Source organism: Pristis pectinata, chromosome 15, assembly GCF_009764475.1.
Source record: "Pristis pectinata isolate sPriPec2 chromosome 15, sPriPec2.1.pri, whole genome shotgun sequence".
Classification (NCBI taxonomy): domain Eukaryota; kingdom Metazoa; phylum Chordata; class Chondrichthyes; order Rhinopristiformes; family Pristidae; genus Pristis; species Pristis pectinata.
In genome coordinates, this window is record NC_067419.1 from 4259058 (window position 1) to 4285601 (window position 26544).

The following is a 26544-nucleotide window of genomic DNA, read 5'->3' on the forward strand; positions in this document are numbered from 1 at the left end:
ATTCCACACCATCCCCAACCGCCATTACCTGTCCCCATCTGTGGAAGGGTCGGTGGTTCCCGTGTTGGGCTCGCCAACCCCCACAGAACCCACAAAACCAGCGTGGAAGCAAGTCATCCCCGATCCCAAGAACTGCCGAAGAAGAAGGTACATCTGCAGTATAACCTCCCTTTACCATGCAAAAAGCCCTTAAAGATTTTTAGATTTTGATCATTCTGCTTTCTCATCTCCAGTATCCTGAGTACAGGATGTAATATTCACTCCCCTGTAGTCCAGAGCAATACCCTGCGGAGCAATACAGTGAAGTCCCTTTTGATTTCCTCTCATTACCACCACCACCACCATGAGTACACTTCAGTAACATCTTGGACTTCAACCTAAGCTTTCAACAGAAAAAGGGAAAAAAGACATTTGGTAGTTCATTAGGAAGACCAACATGAGGGTGGTAACAGCACTAGTAAAGAACTACAAACCACCAACTTTTACCTTCAACTTTTTTGTTGTTCCTCTGGATCTCTGTGTAGTGGTGTCTACTTCTGAGTTCTGTCAAAGTCCAAGAGATTTGACGTGTGCATCTCCTCTGCTGACCAACGAGCTACCTGCTTCTCTGCCCTAATAAGAATATCCATCCTTTAGTCAAGGATGGCAACCTGGTATGTCGAGGTTTCATCCAACATTTTGTCCCTTCCCTCAATGGAAGATCATCGCCCAAGAATCTCTTGCCCAGTATTTTATGTGGAAGAGATGCAACTTCAGCTAAGCAGAAATTGTGTGTTGTTATTCCTTGAAACAAATACTGAAGTAGTGTTTACCTGTTACAGGTACTGTGCAGGCACAATGCCTTGGGGGAATCCAGGAGATCATCGGGACTTCGAGCCACAGAGGCACGATGATGGCTGCATTGAGGTGATTGGCTTCACCATGGCATCTCTGGTAAGTCTGGATCTTCCAGTTCTAATGTTTCTGAGTGTGGCTTACAGTTTAGAAGAACGAGGGTTGACATTTCAGGCATATAAGATCCTAAGGGGGCTTAAATGGTAGACGTTGAGAAGGTTCCACAAGTGGAAGAGTCTCGAACAAGGGGACGTGGCTACAAAATAAGGGGCCGGTCATTTAAAATGGAGGTTTTCTAGTCAGAGGGTAGAGAATCTCTACTAAAGATCCAGAGGTGATCACCTCCTGGGTATATTCTTGATGATTTGGAAGACTCTGTGTTAGTGTGGCAGTTCAGCAAGAATGTAGATCCAGAGCGAGAAGCAGTGATAACTCTGGTCTTTGCTCACTGCAGGCTGCCCTTCAAGTTGGAGGTCATGGGGAGCGACTACACCAGTGCCGAGAGGTGATCCTCACCACTTACAAGACAATCCCCATGCAGGTGGATGGGGAACCCTGCCGACTGAGTCCGTCAGTCATCCGAATCTCGCTGAGGAACCAGGCCAACATGGTGCAGAAGTGCAAGCGGCGGACTTCCATGCCATTACTAAATGAGTGAGTGCTTTCCTTTCTGCTCTGCTTAAGGGTTACATTGTCCCCTTTGCTGTTTTTGTTGCTTTGCACCAGTGGGAAGCAGAGGGGAATTTTACGTGGCTTCAAGAACGAACAAAATCTGCAACTCGTGTCAGATTTTTTTGGGAAACAACCATTGTTCAAATGACGGATGGCTTGGTTCAAATAAATGTGCTAATCCTCCTGGGAAGCAATTAGGTGAAGAATTCAGAGAACCCTGAAGGACTGAGCCAGGACACCCGAGGTTATAAAAAAAAATCCCACTGGGTGTAGTTGGAATACAGAATGAGCACATTTCATCAGTGCTGGGTGATTTTAACCTGAAGGTCCTCAGAGAAATAGATTGGGTGGTATTCAATTGCCTGCACCATGCTTTAGTAGCACAGTGCACTCTGGACTGGCTCTGGAGGGCTGAGTGGAAGCTAACACTGTCCCGAGGTAAAGTGCAGACAACGGATCAAATGACTATTGATCTGCCATTTTGACAGCAGAAGTTGGAAAGATGCTGGAGGAATTCATTCATGATCCAATAGATAATCTGCTGGAGGAACACAGCGGGTCGAGGTCCTCCAGCAGATCGTTTCTTGCTCCAGATTCCAGCATCTGCAGTCTCTTGTGTCTCCATGACCCGACAGATGATTGCTTGGATAGGGAGGACCACGTCAGGGAGACCCAACGTATCTTCATTGAAAGATTAGCCCTGCAAATGTCATTTTGTTACTTGGTTGTGGATGAGGAACGCCCACAAGTACGTCATATTGCTGTTGATAAGGTTCCATAACACAGTGAAGCCTCTTTTACCAGTAGTCTATTGAGGTCGGATGAGTAGGACATTGGCAGATGTAGACAGGAGGTAGTTCCTCAGGTGGATTGTGCACCATCTTCTCAACCCCACTCAGTGTGTGATCATGCTGAATGCCTCCAACACAAAGCATTGTCAGTGAATCTTGATGGAAAGTGGAAACAGAGGGCTAACTGGAGGTTCACTCACTAGGTGAGCACTGTGGGGCATCTAACCCCACGATTTCCTGAACATTACAAGAAGTAAAATGACCCCACAGAGCAGTTGTTCCCCAGACTCTGTAAACAAAAGCTCTGTGTACAAACTTGCTAACATACCCCCTCCTCCCACTTTGCTTCATGAACACCAGTTCCGTTAAGAAATTATTAAGGCAATCCCAGGACAAGCTTATCTCCAGATCACTGAGTATATTTTCATTTTCTTTGTGAACTTTCTACCTAAATTTCCTCAACATTATTAAATCCTGTAATCTTTAGTGACCACCTCGAACCCTCGCCTTGAGCAGGTCACCACCTCAATCTGGGAACAACTGCCATCGCCAGGGTAGGCCGAAGGGCCTGTTTCTGTGCTATACAACTTGATGCTCAGTTGCGGTACTACATCTTCCCACCCCTAGCCCTTCCAACACCACCCCCCTCTACACCCCACCCCACATTAGAGGAGTCTGCACCTACTCAATACATTGGCTCATGTGCAGATGCACAATAGCTAAAGGTTGGGCCATTATAGTTGGTTCTTCAGCTTGTAACATGTCTAGAGATATTTTACGTTTGCCTGTTTAGGAAGCGTATATCAAAAGGGAACAAGTCTGAGTGGGTCAGCTCAAGAAATGACAATCCTTTCACTCTCCTGGGCAGAACCTTCCTTGGTCTGCTTGCGTAGAGGATTATGGACGGAGTGGGGAAAAGGCGGCCTAGTTAAAACACCTCATTGGAATCCATCTATTATTAGTTTCAATGTTAACTAGTTCACTTGCTCTCCTTGTATTGAATCTATCAGCAAGAAATGTCGGTCCATCTGATGTGCCCACCTAAGCCAAGGCTTTTGGAACCATAGAGCCTCAGCAGGCCCAGAGTAACACCGTACAAACACGAGGTGGTGGGGATTAAACAGATAGTACCATAAAATGATGACCAGTGAATCAACAGTGTACATGATAGTCAGTGTGCCTTTCTTTGAAATCAATAGATGGAAAATTAAGCACCGTGTTTGTGGGACTTGCTATTATCTGCTGCTTTGCAAAGACCAATGTCACCCAGCCCCAACCTCCAGGAGGTGATACTTCCCAGGAATTGGTGGGTGACGTGACACGGGTTGTGCCAGGAGAAATTGCCTGGTGTGGGCAACAACCTGACCTTTCCAGAATAAATGCGGCTTACACCAGAGCTTGTTGGCAACAAACCCTTTAAATGGCTCTTAGTGTTGATTTAAAAAAAAACAATCAGACTGAGGCCAACAGAGGCCTGGTTTTTGCAGTGCTTCCTGTAATCTCCATAAAGCTCTGTCTTCCCCAGTCTTGGGTATTTCCCTAAACCTTCACCAATATTTTCCCCTATGACGTTGTTTAACTCCTTTATTTGGCTTCAGTTGATGCTTCCCTTTGTATCAATCACAAAATAATTCAACTTTCCTGGTATCGTATACAAGATACAAGCTAGCTGTGATAACAATAAGCAATGAAGCCAAAATGTGGGAATTCAGGGAAGACCTTGCAGTAGAGCGGGGAACGGCAAGACTTACACCTGTACCCAAGTTAGGAAGAAATAAAACTGCCAGTGTCCATCCACATGATACTGTCCAGTGCTCTGTGCTGAGATCTGGTTAAAGTCACACTTGACTATCAAGAGCTTCAAGAATGAAGAATGGTCATTTAGGTGAGCAACAAAATGGAGCCAATGTGTCTTCTGAAGAGTAAAGATTGGAAATAAAACAATGAAGGAAGCAATTCCAACTTAATCTACCTATCAGGATCAATGGGATTGGAAACGTCACTGGTTTTACATTGCTCAATTAATTCCCATCGAGAGGATAATTTCATGTAAGACGATGCTCTTCCCAACCTGTGGATTCCTCACTCGATTAAGTCAAGTTAAGATTTCTCTTGCTTTAAACACTCCCTTCTCCTCTTGGTCTGATCTCTTTTCTTGTACTGTTACACCGTTTACTAATGCTTGTGGATGCAAATGATTGACTTTCCCCTGCCTTCCTCCCAGTCTAAATGTGGTACGTTTCTCTCTCCTCCCTAATCCACATCATGCTTGGCACTTGCTGGTGGGATGTGCTGGTCCGCACAGTATCCACAAGGTGCAGCATGCTGATCTTCGGCGTGTTTCTGCTCCCCCTGATAGCTTCACACTGTAAGTAATAATCCTCTCTCTCTCTGCACACCTTTCATCCTCATGTCATCTTGTTGGTTATGCTCCTCTTTAGTCATAGTTTTGTGTCTGTCTGTCTGTCACTCTCTCTCTTCCCCCTCTCTCTGCCCCCTCTCTCTCCCCCCTCCCTCTCCCTCCATCCTCCCTCTCCCTCCCTCCCTCTCCCTCCCTCTCCTCCCTCTCCCTCCCTCTCCCTCCCTCCCTCCACTCCCTCCCTCCCTCTCCCTCCTCCCTCTCCTCCTCCCTCTCCCTCAACCCTCCATCTCTCTCCCTCTCCGTCCCTTGACCCTCCCTCTCCCTCCCTCTCCCTCCCTCTCCCTCCTCTCCCTCCCTCCTCCCGCTCCATCCCTCCCTCTCCTCCCTCCCTCTCCCTCCCTCCCTCTCCCTACCTCCCTCTCCCTCCCTCCCTCTCTCTCCCTCCCTCCTCTCCCTCCCTCTCTCTCCCTCCCTCTCTCCCCTCCCTCTCTCCCTCTCTCTCTCCCCTCCCTCTCTCCCCTCCCTCTCTCCCCTCCCTCTCCCCTCCCCTCCCCTCTCCCCCTCCCCCTCTCCCCCTCCCCTCTCCCCCTCCCTCTCCTCTCCCTCTCCCTCCCTCCCCCTCCCCCTCCCTCTCTCCCCCTCCCTCTCTCCCCCTCCCTCTCTCCCCCTCCCTCTCCCCCTCCCTCTCCCCCCCTCTCCCCCTCCCTCTCTCCCCCCTCCCTCTCTCTCCCCCCCTCTCTCCCTCCCTCCCTCCCGCTCTCTCTCTCTCCCCCTCTCTCTCCCTCCCTCCCTCCATAATACATCACAAATACAGTGAGTGAAGGAATGACAGATCCAGCCAGACAGGGTGGCACTACTGAAACAGTAAAACTCCAATAATCCAGCATCCGATTGTTTGGAATCCTTATGTTCCAGCATCTGGCTGGTTTAGTAATCTGGAGTGTGACTCTGGAGTCCAGAGCACAAGTGGGGTGTATGGCAAGAACTGGGGGTCCAGAAGGTAGCCTGTGCTGGGACTCAGCCCATGGGCCAGGTGTGGAGCCAGGGTCGGAGTCCAGAACACCAGGGGTAGGTTTATAGCCAGAACCAGGGTCTGGAGTACTTGTATATTCCCCAATCCCTTTCAATTCAGTGGGCTCACTGGAAAATATACTCCTCTACTGTGTGACATGTAAAGGAAAGTGAAGTAACAGTGTGTTTTGGTATCAATATGAGTAACGTCTGCTAGTTCAGAATATCTACTAGTCCAGCACCACTGTAGTTCAGGTCAGGTCAAGTGGAGTTTATTGTCATGTGCACAACTACGGTGAGGCGGAAGTGCAGTGGAAAACTTGCTCGCAGCAGCATCACAGGCACATAGGTACAGACAACACGCACAACATTTCAGGGGAGATGTCAGGGGGAGGTTTTCCACCCAGAGAGTGGTTGGTGCATGGAATGCACTGCCTGGGGTGGTGGTGGAGGCAGATACATTGGGCAGGTTCAAGAGCTTGTTGGATAGGCACATGGAAGAATGTGAGATAGAGGGATATGCGGGAGGAAGGGGTGAGATAGTGTGAGGGTGGTTTGGTGGACGGCACGACATGGTGGGCCAAAGGGCCTGTTTTTGTGCTGTATGGTTCTATGGTAAATTATACATAAATTGTACGGGACAGTGAAGAGAGGGAAAAAAAGAGACTGCAAGAATAAGTCCTTAGTGCGAAAAAAAAGACACAATCAGAGACAGGTCCACGGCAGTGCAAGAGGAGGTCCGTGGTGTCCCGTTGCTGAGGTCGGGTTAGGGTTGTGCAGGTTAGTTCAAGAACCTGATGGTTGAAGGGAAGTAGCTGTTCCTGAACCTGGTGGTGTGGGACTTCAGGCTTCCAATGGTAGCAGCGAGAAGAGGGCATGACCTGGATGGTGGGGATCCTTGGTGATAGATGCCGCCTCCTTGAGGCAGCGCCTCCTGTAGATGCCGTCAACTGTGGAGAGGGCTGAGCCTGTGATGGACTGGGCTGTGTCCACTACTCTCTGCAGCCTCTTGTGTTCCTGAGCATTGGAATTGCTGTTCCAGGCCATGATGTAGCCATTCAGGATACCTTCAACGGTTCGAAGGGTGCTGGGTTATCGGAGTTTCTACTGAAGGAGAGGATGGAAAACTGCAAGAAAACTAGCATGGATTTATAAAGAGAAACCCTTGCTTGACTAACCTCATCAATTTCTTCTGAGGGAGTAGCACTGGAAGTAAATAAGGATGGTGCTATAGATCAAAAGGCCTTTTGAAAAGGTACCCCACTGAAGGATAATGAATAGCGGCAGGGAATGTTGGGGAGATCACAGACTGGGTTGCTTGTCGGCTTCAGGACTGAAAGCAGCAAGCAGGGGCAAAGGCTAATCTGTGTTGACACTGTGGAAGATGGCAGGTAGTGCTGGTGTTCCACACAGTTCACCATTGACATTGACAACACCGGAATCATAAACATAATTTTGAAGTAAGTTGATGATACCAAACTGGGTGGGGTAGTCAATACTGAGGAGATAGCAAATTACTGGAGGACATTAATAAACTCTCAGATAATTGGCAAATAAATTTCAGCGTGGATAACTGAGGATTAATATAATCGGTAGGAAGAATAAGGGGTCACTTGTTACTTGGAAGGTGCAGGTGTAGAAGGGGGAAGAGATTCAGAGTGCAAACTCAGCAATCACTAGAAGTTCCACCATAGGTTAGCAAGGAAATGAAGAAAGCCAAGCACCAGGACCAGGACAGGAAAGCTGCAGAAGGGTATTGGCCTGATGGGAGCAAATGGGATTAGTATAGGTAGGTGTTACTGTCGGCATGGACGAGGTGGGAAGAATGGGCTCGTTTCTGCGCTGTATTGTTCTATGGTTTATTATCCCTCTAGAAATAAACCATAGAATAATACAGGGAAGTTATGGTTACAGTGCTCTTAAAATATTATGCAATTATTATAATAAGGATATAGAGATACTGGAGAGAATGCAGAAAAGATTTTCAAGGATGAATCCAGAAAATGGCGGACATATTAGGGAAGGATAAACCCTCTAAGCCTGTGTTCTTTTTCCTTGAAGGGTGATGTAATGAAATCACGGAAGGAGAGGAACAGATGCTCCTCGAGCTGCTGAGTGTTTCCAGCGTCTCTGTTTTTATCTCCGGGTTCCAGCATCCGCAGTGCTTTTTTTGCCTTTGAAATGATGAAGTGAATTTTGCTTGGGTGGATGCGGAGAGAGTTTCCCCACTTGTGGGGAGGAGCAGGACCAGAGCCCAACGATATATGAAGTATAATCCAACAGGGAATTCAGAAGAAGCCTCACCCAAATTTGCTACCACAGGGGAGTGGTCGAAGGGAAAAGTACAGATGCATTTGAGGGGAGGCAGGACAAGCAGACAGGAAAGAAGGGTACGGAGGGTTCTGCTGACAGATTTAGCTGAGGAAAGATGGAAGGAGGCTAGATTGGAACATAAATAGACGAGCTGGGCTGAACGGTCTGTTTCTGTGTTATACATCCTATGTCATCTCATGTACTCTAATTAGTGTTTCATATAACTAGTACTGTATGAGTATGTGCAGCAATAATGTGTTTGTGTTAATGGCTATGAACACTATATGAGGACCCACCACTATACTGATGATGACTATTTACATACTAGTACCTGCATCTATTTACCCAAGGAGCTGAGTAATTATAGGCAGGGTTGCATTATTGATCTACTGATATTTTTCGTCCAGCCACATACTTTATCTCCTCCAATACACACAAAATGATTTTGTTGCTCAACAACCCTTCCACAAAATTTATCACCTCGCACTTCTTGGCACTTAATTTCATCGCCCATGCATCGGTCAGTCCGTGGCCTCCTGAAATCTGTTACAGTCCAGTTCACTTTCATCTGCAGGGTATGTAATGATACCCTGTACTGTTTGGCCAAGTCCAGGTCGTGGTTCTGTCGATCCCCGCCCTCCCTACACCTTCTCGGGCCCAGTTCAGTTGCAGTTATCAGGTAAAGCAAGAGTGGGGAGGGGTCTGGGTGGAGAGCACGGGGAGGTAGTGGGTGAGAACGGGGGAAGGCATGGGGAAGAGTTGGGTTAGAGTGCAGGGGAGAGTGTGGGAGGAGAGTGGAGAAGGTTCAGGTGGAGTGCAGGGAAATGAGAGTGCGGGAGGATCTAATGAAGAGAGGGAGAGGCTCTGCGAGTTGGAGAGGGGTTGGTGGAGAGCAGGAGAGGGTATGGGTGAGAGGAGGGTTTGTGCAGGCGGGAGTGAGGAGCTGGGGAGGATTTTGGTAGGGTTTGGGTGAGAACAAGAGAGGATTCAGGTGGAGAGAAGCGGAGGGTCTGGAAATTTGGGAGATGGTTGGCTGAGGGTGGCTGCGGGTCTGGTGGAGAACGGAGGGGCTCCAGCTATGGCTCAGAGGGTCTGGTAGAGGGTGAGGGTGTACGATGTGGCAGATCTCCTTGAAGGAATGAACACTCTCCACAATCGAAGATACAACCAGCGAATACAGGACTAGAGCCTTAAGTCGTACAGATGATTGCTATCTTGCAAACTCTAGATCTCTTAGCTTTCAGAGGATTGCACTTAAAGGGAATGAATTGGTGCGGTATAAATATAAATTGCCAGGATTGTTCATGAGGTATTTAAATCAAAATCCATGTATGTGAGTAAAACACTGTCACCACAGCCCTACCTGTGGCCATTTTGTTGTCTGGAATCCTTTGGTGGACAACTCCTGAGTGGTAACTATTTCTCAATGTGGTCAGCCACAAGCCATGGCACCAGCTTTCGTTCTTTCCGCGAGACCCTCACTGACTGTGTTTTGCAGCCCGCACACCGTCCCGGGTCGGCTGAGGATGCGGGTGAACAGGATCAGTCTCCAGGACTATGAGAGCATGCAGTACACCAAGCACAGGCTGCAAGAGACATGTGAGTAGTGACGGAAGTACTGCGGGTGGCTGTAGTCTAACTCGGTGGGCAGGAGGCCCACAGGGACAGTGGAACACCAGTCTATTGCCCCACCCAATGTGATCTTCCACTAATTCATAAGAACATAAAAATTAGGTGCAGGAGTAGGCAATTTGGCCCTTCGAACCTGCTCCACCAGTCATCAAGATCAATGTGATCTGCCCCCCCCCCCCCGGTACCATTTTCTGGTACTATCTCAATGTCCCTTAATTCCCCTCATGTCCAGAAATCTGTTTTGAATGAATTCAATGCTTTGAGCCGACAGGATAGGGAATTCCAAAGGTTCACCCTCCTCTGAGTTGAGGAGTTTCTCCTCATCTCAGTACTGAACAGCCTTCCCCTTCTTCTGAGACTGTCACCCCTGGTTCTGGATTCCACAGCCATCAGAAACACCCTCCTTTCTAACTTGTTGAGTCCTGTAATAGTTTTGTAAGTTTTGATGAGATCGTCTCTCATTCTTCGAATACAGGCCCAGTCTATTCGATCACTTCTCATAGAACAAACTCACCAACCTATCCAGTGAATCTTCACAGCACCCCCTCCATAACAAATATATCTGTTTTGTAGTTAAAGGAAATGAAAGCTGTACATAATACTCTAGGTATGGTCTCACCAAAGCCCTCGGGGCCTTGTTGACTTGGCAATGTTCTACTCATTCATAGCTCAATGGTGGTAAGTTGTCACCAAATCATCACTGTTAAACTAAGTATCCAACCACTGTAAGTTAATACAACCAGCAAGCAGAACCAGGGTCTGCACATTTTTATGTCATTTTCATTAGGTCTACACTGCTATTGCTCTTGATTTTGAAGAGCATATTTAGCTACATCAAAGAAACCACGCCACATTACCATCTTAAATAGATAATGGAATATATTTCAAGGCAATAATATGCAGCAGGATATCTTTGTCCTCTTCTCAAATCCTCCTGTAACAAAGGCCAAGGTATAATCTGCCTTCATTTCACTGCAGGTAAGGTCACACCTATTCTGATGGGGAGGTTAGGTTAAATTTGTCCTTGCTGGGTTAGTGCACGTATGATGTTTGTTGAGAGCAAATGATTGCACTATCATCCATTATCCAACGTCACACAGAGCAGGTAATCAGTTGTGTAACATGTAGAGAGTGAAAGAGAATAAAGGAATGGAGCTGGAGTTTGTTTTTATTTGTTCACGAGATGTGGATGTCACCGGCAGTAATGGCAAGTGCTGAGAAAGTCATTTTGTAACATAATTTTCACCAAAGCAATGTTCTGCTTCACTTTGGACCCATTTTCCGAAACTGCACCAGTTTTCTTTTTTTCAGATTTTTGCTCAGATACACGTGGATATCACCAACATCTGTCCAAACTGCGAGATCAGGCAGTGTTTTAAAACTTTCTTTCAATTGCCTTAAAATATATTCCTTAATCTATTTAAGATGGTAATGTGGCGTGGTTTCTTTGATGTAGCTAAACGTGCTCTTCAAAATCAAGAGCAATAACAGTGTAAACCTAATGAAACTGACATAAAGATGTGCAGACCCTGGTTCTGCTTGCTGGTTGTATTAACTTACAGTGGTTGAATACTTAGTTTAACAGTGATGATTTGGTGACAACTTACCACCATTAGGCTATGAATGAGTAGAACATTGCCAAGTCAACAAGGCCCCAAGAGCTGGGGGAAAGCACTCACAGATTGCCTACATGACCTGTTGCTCCAGCACAGGTTGTTTCTATAAGAGTGCTTCCACATGTAGTCCTTTCATGGAATACTAATCTCTTCCCAAAGGTTAAGTGACCCAGTGACTGTAATCCTGCATACATTTTTTCCTACCCCTTCCTTTAGCCATTCCACTGGGAATTATCGTCATCCACGGAGACTGTGATCTGGAAACCTGCCGCAAGTACATCGACCGGCTGCAGGAGGTAAGAACTTCCTGCTGAGGCCAGCGGGAGAACATTAGATTCCCTCCCAGCTTTCATTGTAAGAAATACGAGAAGAACATCCTCTGTGAAAGGATCAAGAATTTCAGTCCTTGATCGGAATTTTCCCACTAACCACAGGTTGCTATGGTTACCACCAATCCTAAGCCAATGCTGGAACCACCCTGGCTTGGTTGACATGCTTACTCCCAGCAGGAGCTAGAATCTCTAAACACAGACCTACCAGTCATGTGTTGAGGGGGTGCTAATGGAGGGGTGGTGTTGGGTCATGACTTGTTATCATTGGGTTGTAACATTATTAAATGATAGTTTCAGAATTCAGAGCTGACTCACTTCAGGGAATGTAGTTTTCCAGATGCTAAGCAGATAAATTATCGGCAATGATATTTATCTTTTCTCCCAGGACTTCTATCCATTAACGTCAGATGGACATCAATTTCATTACCAGGTAAGGTTGTCTCTGTCCGCGTGAGGGATCATTTACCACTGGTGAACTTCTGATAACCTGTATAGAGTCAAAATGCTGGATCTTCTGAAATAAAAACAAAATTCTGGAGATTCTCAGCAGGTCAGGCAGCATCTGTGGAGAGAGAAACAGAACTAACGTTTCAAATCACTGCCCTTCATCAGATCCAGTTGACCTGAAGCGTTGACATCGTTCCTCTCTCCAAGGCTGCCGCCTGACGTGCTGGGTAATTTTTCACATTTGCCATTCTTATTTTGTTTCCAGCATGGTTTCAGAACAGATCACCCTCGATCCAGCCTGCTGCCCAGACTCAGCACCCACACTAACGGGAATGGATGTGGAGGGGATCTGAGTTGTCAAAGGCCTCCAAACTGCTCTTAAGTGTCTCCGGTAGTCTGAGATATGAATGGCGACTTGATGGTCAGCATGGACATGATGGGCTGAATGGCCTGTTTCTGTGCTGTATGACTCTTATTATATTTAAAAACTCTTCAAGTAGATGTAAGTAATCATCAAAACGTACAGCACAGAATGGACCCTTTCAACCCACCTTGTCCATACTAACTGTGATACCTAGCTATGCTAATCCCATTTACTTGCATTAGGTCCATACCCCTCCACTTCTTTCCTATTGGAGTACCGGTCCAAGCACCTTTTAAAAGTTATGATTATATCAGCCTCCACCACCTCCTCTGACAGATTGTTCCAGAAAAACCTACCCCTCAGATCTCCTTTAAATTTCTCCCATCTCACCTTAAACCTGTGCCCTCTAGTTCTAAACCCCCCTGCCCTAGGGAAAGAAAAAATCTGACTCTCTATCCTATCTATGTCCCTTATAATTTTATAAACCTCTGTAAGGTCACCCCTCAGCCTACTATGTTACACCGAGAATAAACTCAGCCTATCCAATCTCTCCTTATAACGACAGTCCTCCGTTCCAGGCAACATCCTGGTGAATCTCTTCTGCACTCTCTCTATTGCTACCACATCCTTCCTGTAGCGTGGCGGCCAGAACTGTAAACAGCACTCCAAATGCAGTCTAACCAGTGTTCTGCACAGTTGCAACGTGACATCCCAACTCTTACACTCAATGCCTCGGTTTATGAAGACAAATATATGAAATACTGCCTTCACTACTCTATCCACCAGTGTCTCCATTTTCAGGAAGCTATGAACTTGCACCCCAGGGTCTCCCTGAACATCAACGCTCCTAAGGTCTCTGCCATTTACTCTGTATGTCCTGTCCGAATTTGACTTCCCAAAGTGCATTACCTCACACTTGTCTGGATTAAGTTCCATCTACAGCCCCTCCATCCAGGGGCTGTATCCTTAGACCTTCTTGCTGTATACAACTCCACTGATTTTGATGTTGTCTGCAGTCTTAACAGTCATACCCCCCTATATTCTCATCAAAGCCAAGGTCCCAGCACCGATCTCTGCAACACACCACTTGTTACAGACTTCCAGTTAGAAAAGACAGCACTGCTACTCTCTGCCTCCTATCACCAAGCCAATTTTGGATCCAGTTTGTCAATATTGCCTCGGATCCCTTGTGCCCTAACCTTCTGGACCAGCCCACCATGCGGGACCTTGGCAAAAGCCTTACTGAAGCCCAGGTAAACCACATCTACCACTCTGCCATCAATTTTCCTGGTCACCTCCTCCTAAAACTCCATCAGGTTTGTGAGACGTGATCTCCCCCTGAACAAAACCATTCTGACTCCTCCTAATCAGTGCCTGCCTTTCCAAGTGAACATAAATCGTGTCCCTCAGAATCTTCCCCAACCACTGATGTAAGGCTCACCAGCCTGATGTATCCCCATGTATCCAGGTATATCCCTACCGCCCTTTTTGAACAAGGGGACAACACTAGCCGTCCTCCTGTCTCCTGGTACCTTGCCCGTGGCGAACAAAGATGCAAAAATCTCCATCAGAGTCTCAGAAATCACCTGCCTTGCTTCCCTTAACACCCTGGGATCGATTGCGTCAGGTCCTGAGAATCTAACCACCCCACTGTGCGCCAATATTTCTAGCACTTCCTCTCTCCTTAATAGAGATGTGCTCCAGAATATCAGCATACGACTCCCTGTCCTCCTGGCAGGTGAATACTGGTGAGAAGCGTTCATTTGGGATCTCACTCATATCCCCTGGCTCCACATATAGATGACCCTTTTGGTCCCTGAGGGGACCTACTCTTTCCTTAGCTACCCACTTGCTTATAATGTACCAATAAGAGGCTTTAGGATTCTCTTTAATCTTACTTACCAAGGTCATTTCATGGCCCCTTTTCACCCTTTTAATTTCTTTCCTTAAATCTATTCCCCTGGTTTTATAATCTCTCCGCTAAAGGGCAATAGATCCATCCCATTTACACTCATAATTTTATACACCTGAGTTAAATTGCTCTTCAGCCTCCTTGGTTACAAAGAAAGTAACCCAAGTCTATGCAAGAAGCTCCTTAAAGTATCACAATTTTCCTGAGAAAATGGAGTAGAAGCAGGAATTGACACTCTGGGTAGAAAAGCTGATGGGTGAAGGGGGCTGGGAATTTGGATAGTCCTCGTCAGTGAACAACATTCCCGTGTTTACTGTTGGTGAGTAAACACCTGGGAGAGGGCCATTGCTCATTGGCTCTGAGGTCAGTGGCAGCAGTGCTGAGGATGTGGCCCTTTGGGATTGAGGGTGACTTGCTTCAGGAGTTCTGTGGCTTCTGAGGTGACTGATGAGGCCAGCATCTGGAGTGAAGGCGGCTAAGGGGTGACCTTATCGAGGTTTTATAAAATCATGAGGTAGATGGTCACAGTCTATTTCCCAGGGTAGGGAAGTCTAAAACTAGAGGCACAGGTTTAAAGTGAGGGGGAAAATATTTGGAGGGGACCTGACGGGCAACTTTTCCACACAGAGGGTGCTGAGAATGTGGAACGAGCTGCCAGAGGAAGTGGTAGAGGCAGGTACAGTTGCAATGTCTAAAAGACATTCAGATAGGTATATGGACAGGAAAGGTTTAGGTGGCTATGGGCCAAATGCAGGCAAATGGGACTAGCTCGGGTGGGCAACTTGGTCAGCATGGACGAGTTGGACCAAAGGACCTGTTTCTGTGCTATGACTCTAACGTGGGAGCCACAGACTCTGCACAGAGGTGCTTGTTGGGGTGGAGTGGGTGCTCTCCTTCCTCCCTTCCCACTGGGCTTCTAATGGAGACTCAACTTTCCCCATGCCCTCCCAAATAGTCCTTTTCCATTTTGGCCAGTCATGGGCCAGAATTCCTTCAGGTCAGTGGGTATGTTACTTTTTTTTCAAGAAGGCTTTGAGCCCACCCGTGCAGTGTTTCCACAGCCCTGGTACAACAGAGCAGGCTGCAGTGAGGGCCACGATAGAAGGGTTGAGTATCTGCTCGATACCTGCTCCCTCGAGGGGAGAAACCTGCTCCCTCGAGGGGAGACAACTGTTAGACTCCTTCCCCCATTGCACTGTTGGAGCAGGTTCCGTGAGGTGAAGACTGCTTGCAGAAGCCACTCTTACCACTGGAATCTACAGCAGAAACCACCGGTTCCTTTGCTCTTGTACGTCCTAAAGTTTTCAAACATGTGACATTGTTCTTTATTTTCAGGACAGTGAGTCTTCCCAGCGACAGATGTTGTCTTCCCAGAATCTTTCTTCCAAATGGTGCTTCCTTGACTGTGAGTAACTGCAGATGTTTATTACAGAAATGTTACCTTTTAATCATCCATCTCATTCTGTCTGCAAGTGCGGTACTAACAAGGGAGGTCCCATACATTAATGAGCAGCAGCTTATTCACTGACTCAATAAGTAACAAGTTGCCTTTGAACTGGCATAATGAATGTCTGAATTATTTTGCTTTTGTGCTGTTTTCAAAATTGATGTGCTCCTAAGGATTAGAGTAACTTTCAGCACTAACTGCTTGTATCACTGATGTACAATATCCAGCACTGCCTCCCAATATCCTGGCATGTACATCACTGCTTTCTGACAGTCGTGCACCCTTTTGCCTCTGTCCTAATGATCCTGTTCTCCTGACCTTGCTCCATTTGTTAAGCTGCCCCCGTTCTCCCAGAGCAATGTTACCTTTACCTTTGTGGCTCAGCTTAATCTTTTGCATCCCTTCTCTCTGCAGCAACCTCCTTGGATCGATTCTACCGTATTGACAGAGCCCAGGTAGGACAATGTGAATCCTTATCATTCTGAGCGATCTCACCTCATGTACCAGGGTAGGAAGAACTAACATTATAACTCCACCACTCAGGGAATCTTTTGTACTTAAGCCAGTTTGGATCATTGAATATTTCCCCACTGCAGGTTGCTTGCGTTGAGGTTGTTGCGTGTGGTCCGAGGATCTGTGTACGGCAACCTAGCCTCTGTTGACACTTACAACAGCAAGTTGCATTTATGTACCTTGGTGCTGGAAAATGTTGGAGAGGTGTAGAAAAAGGAGGAGAAATGTCTTCTGCCAAGTCAAAGTGGCGAATCGTCAGGATGGTGTTAAAGCAGGAGAGGGTGAAGAGATCTGGAGAGAATGGCTGAACTTTAACTTCCTGATGAGCCAGTTGTAGATTGGTGTTGGGTAGGGCTTGGTGGGGAGGGGGCATTGGGATTGGGGGGGGTGGTGTTGGGGAATTGGGAGGTGCCCAGGAGCCAGAAGCCCCAGAATATCTCTGCCACTTGTTTGTCAGAGTCTCTTCACTGCATTGATATATCCTCAGGGTTCCTGACTAGTCGAACTGTGCACCTGATTCCAGCTGCACTGATAACAGATCCTTGCAAACGCAGTACGTGGTGGGCTGGCCGTGCAAGGGAATCGGAAAATGGACCAAGGCTGTTCCTGATTTCAGTGGCTTCCCACTGAACGTCACGGTGTGGCGGGGTGTGGTGGTAGTCAGGTCTTGTCATATTCCCTGCCAATGGGAAGCAGAAGCTTGCTTTAGCCGGTGATTACCAGAGAGGGGAACGGTCGGAGTGTGGACCAACACTCCTCATCGAAGGACGGTGGGACATTCATCTACAGTCTGACGTACAGACAGTCCAGTGATTCCCCGATCACCCACCTCTCCAACTCGAGAACGTCACTCCCACGCCAATGGCTTGTCCTTCCTCTCGCCCTCGTTCGCACTGTCACCCCTGGGACTGGGACTCGGTCTCGTCTCTCTGCCGTTTCATTCCTCCACAGTCACCAAGCGTTCAGCATCTAGCCGTCCAACATTTACTACCACCCTCGTTCATCGGTCTCGGCCCACCCTTGCAGGAGAGGGAGCACAGAAAACCTGGCAGAGGTGGGGGAAACAGAAGTGACGCCACATCTGATAGGAAGACACAGGAAAGGAAATGGATGCGTGGATAGGAAAGGTTTAGCGGGATGTGGGACTAGCTCAGGTAGGCAACTTGGTCGGCATGGACGAGTTGGGCTGAAGGGTCTGTTTCCATGCTGCTTTAATGACTGTGTCTGGGAAATACTAGCAGGATGCAATACCAGAGGGCGTGCATTTAAGGTGAGAGAGGGTAGGTTCAGAACAGACGTGAGGGGTACGTTTTTTTTACTGAGAGAGTGGTTGTTGCCTGATAGCATGGTGGAGGCAAATTCATTGGGGGCTTTTAAGAGGGGCTTGGATGAGCACATGAATGAGAGAAAAATAGAGGGATATGGGCATTCTGTAGGTAGGAGGGAATAGCTATGTCAGCACAACATTTTGGGCTGAAGGGCCTGTTCTGTGCTGTACTGTTCTATGATGCATGGTTGTAGAGACAGGGAATGGGGAGCCTCATTAGCTCCCTGGAGAGAGTATTTCCTCACCCAGCCACGGCACGGATAACGGGACAAAATCAATCATGTGTTCAATGAAAATCTTAAACGTTCTCACCTTCTCGGCCCAAGCGTACGCTTTGGGTTTCTCACAGACCTATCACTTGTCCTATGGTTCATGCAGTGACAATTCCGCCTTGGAAGGGGCCCTGTGGTGGAAGTTCTGCCGGCCACAATCCCTTCTTCTGTGTCACAGTGCAACGGATTTTGTCTGTCGGCACACACAAGGATAGTGAAGACTGAGGCCGTGGTAGGATGTCCAAGCTTGACGGGGTCAGCAGTGGGCATGCTGGTTTGGGCACAGCGGCAAAGGATGTGATGAATTAGCAGGTATCAAACCCACTCTGCACGCTTACACAGGGATTGGAGCAGTCCACTGTAACCATGGATGGTTTGGTGGTGCAGCGATGCCTCTGTCCACGGGATGCATTCATGGAGGATGAAGAATGGCAATCACACAGGTTCTTACAGATCAGCGCCCAAGCCTTGCACAACGTGACCTTCTGCAGGATACCTGATAACTTCAAGAAACTGCAGAGAGTTGTGGACACAGCCCAGCGCATCACAGAAACCTGCCTCCCCTCCATGGACTCTTTTCTTTACCTCTCACTGCCTTGGTGAAGCAGCCAGCATAATCAAAGACCCCACCCACCCGGGTCATTCTCTCTTCTCCCCTCAGGTAGAAGATACAGGAGCCTGAGCGCACGTACCACCAGGCTCAAGGACAGCTTCTATCCCACGGTGATGAGACTATTGAACAGTTCCCTTATACGATGAGATGGACTCTTGACCTCACAATCTACCTTGTTATGACCTTGCACTGTATTGTCCACCTGCAATGCACTTCCCTGTAGCTGTGACACTTTACTCTGTGTTCTGTTAATGGTTTTTACCTGTACTACCTCAATGCACTGTATTGGTATTGGTTTATTATTGTCACTTGTACCAAGGTACAGTGAAAAACTTGTCTTGCATACCGATCGTACAGGTCACCTCATTACACAGTGCAGTTACATTGGGTTAGTACAGAGCGCATTGAGGTAGTACAGGTAAAAAACAATAACAGTACAGAGTAAAGTGTCACAGCTACAGAGAAAGTGCAGTACAATACAGTGCAAGGTCACAACAAGGTGGATCGTGAGGTCATAGTCCATCTCATCGTAGCACTTGTACCTTGGGTCAAGTGACGATATTAAACCAATAGCAATAACCACAGCCTCAGTCAGCACTTCACTAACTGCAGCAAAGTGCTTGGCAGCTCATTGCCAGCAGAGTAATTCCAGGGGAGATGGATGCAGGGGCATTTCTCCCCAGTTACCCCATGCTGCATCGTAAGCCCCAATGACAATGATGCAGGTGGGGCGATCGGCAGAGGGGCCCCCACTAACTCCAAAAGCCAAGACCTTCCCAGCAGTCGAGAGCAGGGACCTGAAGAGCCTGCACCTATTCCTGCTATGTCACAGGGAAGAGGGCGAAGGCTGGGGATGACATGGGATGCAGGAGGAGTCATCACCTTTGATGGCTTCATCCCGGCTACTGGGCACAGCCACAGCAATGGCTGCTCCAGAAATGGGCAGCGGTACCTCCTCCACAACGGTTGGGACTTGCAGGCTGCCAGTGACACGGTGGATTTCATTATGCAAGGGAGAGGGAAGTGTGTCTGTGAGTGTTGTGCAATGTGTCAGGTGAAGTGGCTGCCTTGCTTCAACAACAGAAAAACAAGCTGCTGGATGAACTCAGGTCAAAGGCAAGTTTATTGTCATGTGCACAGGTGCAGTGAAAAACTTCCTTGCTGCAGCATCACAGGCACATAGTATCAGATAAGCAGCATTCTCAAGAAAACATACATAAATTATACACAATTTTTACAAGAAAGAACACAACTAAAGCAAAAAAAAAGTCAATTTTAGTGCAAAGTGATCAAAGTGGTCATAGTGTTGCTAAACTGGAGTGATTACGGTTGTGTCTGTTGGTTCAAGAACCAAATGGTTGAAGGGAAGTAGCTGTTCTTGACCCCGGTGGTGTGGGGCTTCAGGCTTCTGTACCTCCTGCCCACTCAAGAGCAGCCCAGTCACGGATGAAAGTTCAGCCCAGTTACAATGAGCAGGCAGTGTAAAGCTGCTGTGTTGCCTGTAACACACTTTGAGCAGGCGTAAGTTCAGCTAAGTGCAGGGTACTGCATTTTGGGAAGACAAATAAGGGTAGGAGTTACACAGTGAACGGTCGGGTCCTGGGAACAGAGGGACCTAGGAGTACAAGTACATGGTGCCCTGAAAGTGGCGTCACAGGTAGACAGGCTGGTGGTGAAAGCTTTTGGCACACTGGTCTTCATCAGTCAGGGCACTGAGTATAGAAGTTGGGATGTTATGTTGCAGTTATACAAGATGTTGGTGAGGCCACATCTGGAATATTGTGTTCAGTTTTGGTTGCCCTGCTACAGGAGAGATGCCATCAAGCTGGAGTGAGGACATAGGAGATTAACGAGGATGTTGCCAGCACCTGATGGATTGTGTTATGGGGGGAGGTTGAGCAGGTTGGGACTTCTTTCATTGGAGCCTAGGAGAATGAGGGGCGTTTAAAATCATGAGGGGCATAGATAGGGTCAGTGAGTCTTTTTCCCAGGGTTGGGGAATCAAGAAATAGACGGCGTAGGTTTAAGGAGAGAGGGGAGAGATTTAATAGGAACCTGAGGGGCAACTTTTTCACCCAGAGGGTGGTCAGTATATGGAACGAACTGCCAGAGGAAGTGGTTGAGGCAGGTACATTTAACAATGTTTAAAAGGTACTTGAACAGGTACATGGATAGGAAAGGTGTAGAGGGATATGGGCCAAACACGAGCAAACGGGACTAGCTTAGATGGGGACCAGATGGGTTGATGAGCCCGTTTCCATGCTGTATGTCTCTAAGTTAGAGAAACCTGACACCCAATTCAAACTCCAAAAATAAAAGGAAGTTCAGAATTAATTGTCAACTATTTAAAAATATTAACTGTATTCCCTTTCTCCTCAGGAGCATCTTCACTTTGTGACAGAGGTTGCTCATGATGAGCTCTTTATTCTGGATCCTGAGATTGCAGCCACCCCAAAAGTTGGGACAACCCCTGGAATGCCAGACCTAGTGGTGGACCCTTCCCCTGGGTATGTCGCTGTGCTGCAACGACCATGTCTTGCCTCTGTCCAGCCTCACCTCTGCCTTGGGGTAGAATCATGGGCACTGCTGGGTAGCTTTTCCATATAGCCAATTCTTTTCTATGCCAGCCTAACGTATTGTATATTACAGCAGTTCAATACAGTCCATAGGCAGTAAGGGGCTTTAAGACATCCTGAGGCACAACATAAATGCAAGTCTTTTTCTTTCAAGTCAAATCAAGTTTTAAGTGGAGTTTATTGTCGTGTGTACAAGTACGGTGAGGTACAGGTGCAATGAAAGACTTGCTTGCAGCAGCATCACAAGCACGTAGGTACAGACGACACACAGAAAATGAATTACACAAGAGACTGAGGAGAAAAAAAAGGCTCTGCAAAGCAAGACATCAGTGCAAAGAAAACCACAGAGACGAGACCATAGTAGTGAAGAGGTGGTGTGTAGTGTCCCATTGCTGAGGTGGGGTTAGGGTTGTGCAGGTCAGTTTAAGAACCTGATGGTGGTAGGAAAGTAGTTGTTCCTGAACCTGGTGTGGGACTTCAGACTTCTGCACCTCCTGCTCGACGCTAGCAGTGAGAAGAGGGCATGACCTGGATGGTGGGGATCCTTGATGATAGATGCTGCCATCTCGAGGCCGAGCCTCCTGTAGATGCTGTCAATGGTGGGGAGGGCTGAGCCCATGATGGACCGGGCTGTGTCCACCACTCTCTGCAGCCACTTGCATTCCTGTGCCGTACCAAGCCATGATGCAACTAGTCAGGATACTTTCAACGTGCATGAAGACTGTTTGACATGTAATGTCTCAAGTTACCTATGTCTTAAAATGTTATTTTCTTTGCCATTCGGTTTTTCCATCAAACTGAGTTCAGTTTGTAAAGTTCAAAGCTTAGTTTAAAAAGAAAGATCAAGTTGTACATTGCTGAGTTAAATGATCTCACCAGGACACACACTGTCTAATCTGTGGAAATTACTGAAGGCAGGTTTGGGCTCAACAGTGATGCCTCTATAGTTGAATTACACACCACTGGTCAGAGCCTTGCCTTGTATGTGAAGAGCAACCATATTATTCCTGTGTGAGACAGGCAGTTCCCATAAAACAATATTCCAGCTTACTTCTCCTTCATTATGGGAATAAAGCAGAGAAACTCAAAGGAAAATAAACCTCAGATCTGGGATGTAATTGAAAAAATTTGAATGTGATTTGGATTTTTAGGAAAACAGAACTGTGGAATGGTTCCAGTGGCAAGTGGATTGGAAGTGACAGCTGTGAATCTGAGTCTGGGATCCAACACCAACTTCTTGGCAGACAGACAGGCAGCTTGGGACCGCAGAAGCTCAGGTACAAACCTTGCACGTCCAACATGAGATGTCACACTCAGGAACAAGCTGATCTTTCAACCCTTTCCCTCGATCGTCACACCAGCAACATTCCCCACACACAAGGTCCTGACCTGGTCCTCACGCTCCTGATTCTACTAATACTCCTCAAAACTCCACATGCACCCAATCCTGATAACCATCTGCAGGCTCTTTTTTCCAACAATATTCCTTATCCAAGCAAAATTCCTGAAACTAAGAATTGCAACAATATCCTACACATTCCCAATCCTTTTAACAATCCACAGATTCTGATTCCGCAATCATTACTACACACTCCATATCGACGACATTCCCCAAACTCCTGATACTGATCACATTCCCAATAACATTTCCAGGTGCTCCCAAACCAGACAGTATTCCCATCACTGTTTCCAAGCACACATCCTGCACTCAGAATCCTGACAGCAATTCCCACAATCCATTAATGAAGTGCTTTCCATTGCAGTCCCATTCCTGACAACAATCCCTGTGCTCCTGATTCACCAACCTTCTCTACAGTCCTGATCCCAGAACATCCTGAGCATTTCTCTTGTCAAAAATATGATTCCCGACCCTGACAACAGTCCCTCACTTCTGATTGCAGCAACGTGCCCCGCACTTCTGTCACCCCAACCCATCCCAATAATCTTTCCCTCTTTCCAATGGAATAATGTTTCTAAACCCCTGACACAAACCCACACGGTAGATCTTTCTATCCTGACATTTGAGGGGCTATCATGTTTTTTTTTAATTCATTCAAAGGGGCGTGGGCTTTGCAGAGCCAGAATTTAATTCCTCATCCATAATTGCCCTTGAGAAAGTGGCAGTGAGCTGCCTTCTTGAACCGCTGCAGTTCCTGAGGTGTGGGTGTACCCACAGTACTGTTAGGAAGGGAGTTTCAGGATTTTGACCCAGTGACGGTGAAGGAACGGCGATATACTTCCAAGGCACGATGGCGTGTGGCTTGGAGGGCAACTTCCAGGGGGTGGTGTTCCCCATGCTTTTGCTGCCCTTGTCCTCCTAGCTGGTAGAGGTGGTGGGTTTGGAAGGGGCTGTCTGAGGGTCTTGGTGAGTTGCTGCAGTGTCTCCTGTAGATGGTACAAACCGCTGCCACTGTGCGTTGGTATACTGACTGCCTTTCTCACTGACGCGGCAGAAGTATTTTACCGTTGCAGTGAGTAACCCCAGAAGTCATTTCTGCTTTCTTCTCTCTTCAGGCCTCCCACATCTTCTGAAGAACAAGGTACTTCCTTCCATTCTTATAATAAACCTTACCCTGGATAAAATTATTCTGGTGTAGGTCGTGACTGTTAGCATTAGCCGCCTTCTTGAGGGGTTCAGAAGTTCCAACGGTTTTCCCTGAGTCTCAGTGTTTGAAGGTGCCTTCAAAGAAGCCACGGCAAGTTGCTCCAGTGCTTCTTGCAGATGGTACATATGACAGCTTCGAACAGTCTGCCATAAGACTATTAATTGTTGCATTAATATATAGCAACAATACTATAACTATAGCAGTGCCATAATGCTGGTAATTGTAGCATTATATATAGCAATGATAATTATGGCAATGCTATAACTATTAATTGTAGCATGAATATACAGCAATTCTTTTAATTGTAACATTAATCTATAGTGATGCTACAAAAATTAAGAGCAATGCAATAATGCCCAGAGCGCAATCAGAGCTGGCACAGACTGTGGCACACTGCGCTGCCCCTGAGTAGGTTTAAGATCAACCTTTAAATGGTCTTTATTTCAATCGTATGGTACTTATGGAAAATTCCTACTGGCACCCAAAGTACATCACAGATTACAGTTCCTTTGGGCCTGCTTTCTTGTTTTAGCTTTTCCTGTTTCTAACCTCTGTTCTATTAACTCGAACCCTGCTTCTGCTTGGTACTGATCCACTTCCTCCCTTAGCTTCATCAGATCCTACCATCATCTATGTGGAGAGGTTCAAACACAGAAGGATTCAATAGGATAATCTGCTCTCTACCTGTATCACAGATTTTTAAAGTGCATTATTACCCAGTGTTGATGGACAGGTATTCTGAACACTGTTCTTAATCAGCTGGTTGGTCACTGTGTTATGTCCTACATTTAACATGTTGCCCATGTCTGTCTTTCAGAACTTCTTCATTCAGTCCTGGAGGGTAACCTACAAAAGGTAACAATGCAGACTGCAAATTTGTCCTGGCTGTGTCTATATATGTGTGATATGGAAACACAACATGACATGGTAGCCTAGTGCTCTTGCTGGTTGGTGTTTCCAGCCAATCCAATTCAAAACATTAGTCATAAAAGCAAAATACTGCAGACACCAGAAACCTAAAATAAAGATGGAATTAGTTGGTGATACAAATTTGGCCAGGCAGCATCTGTAGAAAGAGAAATAGAATTACAAGTCAGTCTCCATTTATCGGAGCCCTGAAGCAGGGTTTCAACCCGAAACATCAACAATTCCTTTTCTCCCACAGCTGCTGCTCGACCCACTGAGTTCCTCCAGCAGGTTATTTTCTGGTCTAAAGATTAGGAAGAAAATGTTTTTGTTTCCACTTAAGTTAAATTTTTAATTGTATCAGAATTCATTTTAATTATTTTTATGTTTTTGTTTAGTTACTTTTTAAGAACTCATTTACATCCATTTAGTAGATCTGAAATGCCTCCATTAGAGCAAAGGCTGAGCTGGTGTTGAGGCCGCACCGGGTCTCCGCGGACAAGTCCTGGGTGTGGCGGGTCAGCTCGATCGGCCCTCAGTAAGTGGACCAGGTAGGGGTAAGCGGGGTGACCCCATAGGCAGTTAGTCCAGTCCCTGCGGGGCAAATCCAGCTTGATCTGGCCCAAGGCTTCAAATTACATAAAAACATAATGGAAGCAGGAGGAGGCCATTTGGCCCGTTGTATGTGGTCTGTCATTCAGTAAGATCATGGTTGACGTTCTACCCTATCACCACTGTGCTGCACTAACCTCATACCTCTGATTCACTTAGTACCCAAAGTCTATTGATCTCAGTCTCGAATGTACTAACGACTGATCTTCCACAGCCCTCTGTAGAGAATTCCAAACACTCACTACTGCCTAGATAAAGACATTCCTCCTCATCTCTGTTCTGAATGGCTGACCCCTAGTTTTGAGAGTGTGAGCCCTGAATCCAGACACCCCAGCCAGGGAAACATCAACTTTGTATCGTTGTCCTGTCAAGCACAGTAAAAGACTTTGTGCGTTTCAATGAGATCATTTCTCACCTCTCTAAACTGATGACTTTTCATTAAAATCTAGGGAGCAGTGGAAGGAAGAGCAAAATGGAGGGGCAGTAGTGGGGAACGTTGCAGGAAAGATTAAATGGTACAAAGGGTGATCGTGCAAAGTGATAGAGGGTGGTAGTGGAGTGTAAAGAACACGTCAGTCCAGAAGAAATGCAAATGGTGAAAATCCAAAATAAAACCACCCCTGTATGGGAATTGCAGACTATCTGCAGTAGTTGAACTCCCTGTTGAGTTCAGAAGGCTGTAATGTGCCTAGTTGAAAGATGTCGTGCTGTTCCTCCGGCGTATGTAGAACGTCTCCAGAACAATTCATTAAACTTCTTTCCTATCAATTGCCTTTCCCCTTTATCTTAAAACTCGTTAATCAGTAACTTCTCTTGGCTTTAATAAAGATAATTAACTTGAAATGGTATTTTTGTGTCTCTCCACAAAAGCTGCCTGAACCGCTGAGTATTTCCAACATTTTCTCTTCTGATTTCAAATCAGTTGGATGTCTGAGGCCGCGCTTTGAATGGCTTCCGGGGCCTGATGCTCTTTGCAGGATCTGTGGTTGGAAGCAGAAAGAAGTACCGCTCCCTGTTTGCAATTGGCATACATTGTGATTCTGGTCTATTTCTATGGCCCTTTGAACATTAATGGGGAACCATGTACAAATACAAGGATGTGTAAATTTTGGTTTCTATGTGTTTTCTAGTTCATAGACTCTTGCAATAAGGGAGCCAGCCTGATGGTGTGCAGTTCTGAGGGTTACTCTGTATTACACTGTGCTGCAAAGAATGGCCATAAAGAACTTGTAAAGTACATCATAGAACATGGTGAGTTCCGCATGTTACATTTCTGATTATAACAAGACCAGAGCTGCCTATTGCTTCTTAAGCCCTGAGGTATTCCATTGGCGTAAAGTCTGAACGATAGCCCCATTGACCCTGATTGTAGTCAACCTTGCCACA

General features: G+C 46.7%; 1 protein-coding gene across 9 annotated transcripts in view; it reads left to right on the top strand.

Annotated features, from left to right (window-relative positions):
* dgki (diacylglycerol kinase, iota) overlaps positions 1–26544 on the top strand; it is a 167391-nt gene that overhangs the window by 129143 nt on the left and 11704 nt on the right. For all 9 annotated transcript variants that reach the window (XM_052030154.1, XM_052030146.1, XM_052030149.1 and 6 more), the window contains 13 exons: positions 822–933; positions 1289–1488; positions 4603–4665; positions 9482–9582; positions 11448–11527; positions 11949–11993; positions 15622–15691; positions 16148–16188; positions 20838–20965; positions 22186–22311; positions 23549–23574; positions 24458–24495; positions 26289–26409. In XM_052030154.1, coding sequence (XP_051886114.1) covers positions 822–933; positions 1289–1488; positions 4603–4665; positions 9482–9582; positions 11448–11527; positions 11949–11993; positions 15622–15691; positions 16148–16188; positions 20838–20965; positions 22186–22311; positions 23549–23574; positions 24458–24495; positions 26289–26409 — 1151 coding nt within the window. The remainder of the gene's footprint in view (positions 1–821; positions 934–1288; positions 1489–4602; positions 4666–9481; positions 9583–11447; positions 11528–11948; positions 11994–15621; positions 15692–16147; positions 16189–20837; positions 20966–22185; positions 22312–23548; positions 23575–24457; positions 24496–26288; positions 26410–26544) is intronic.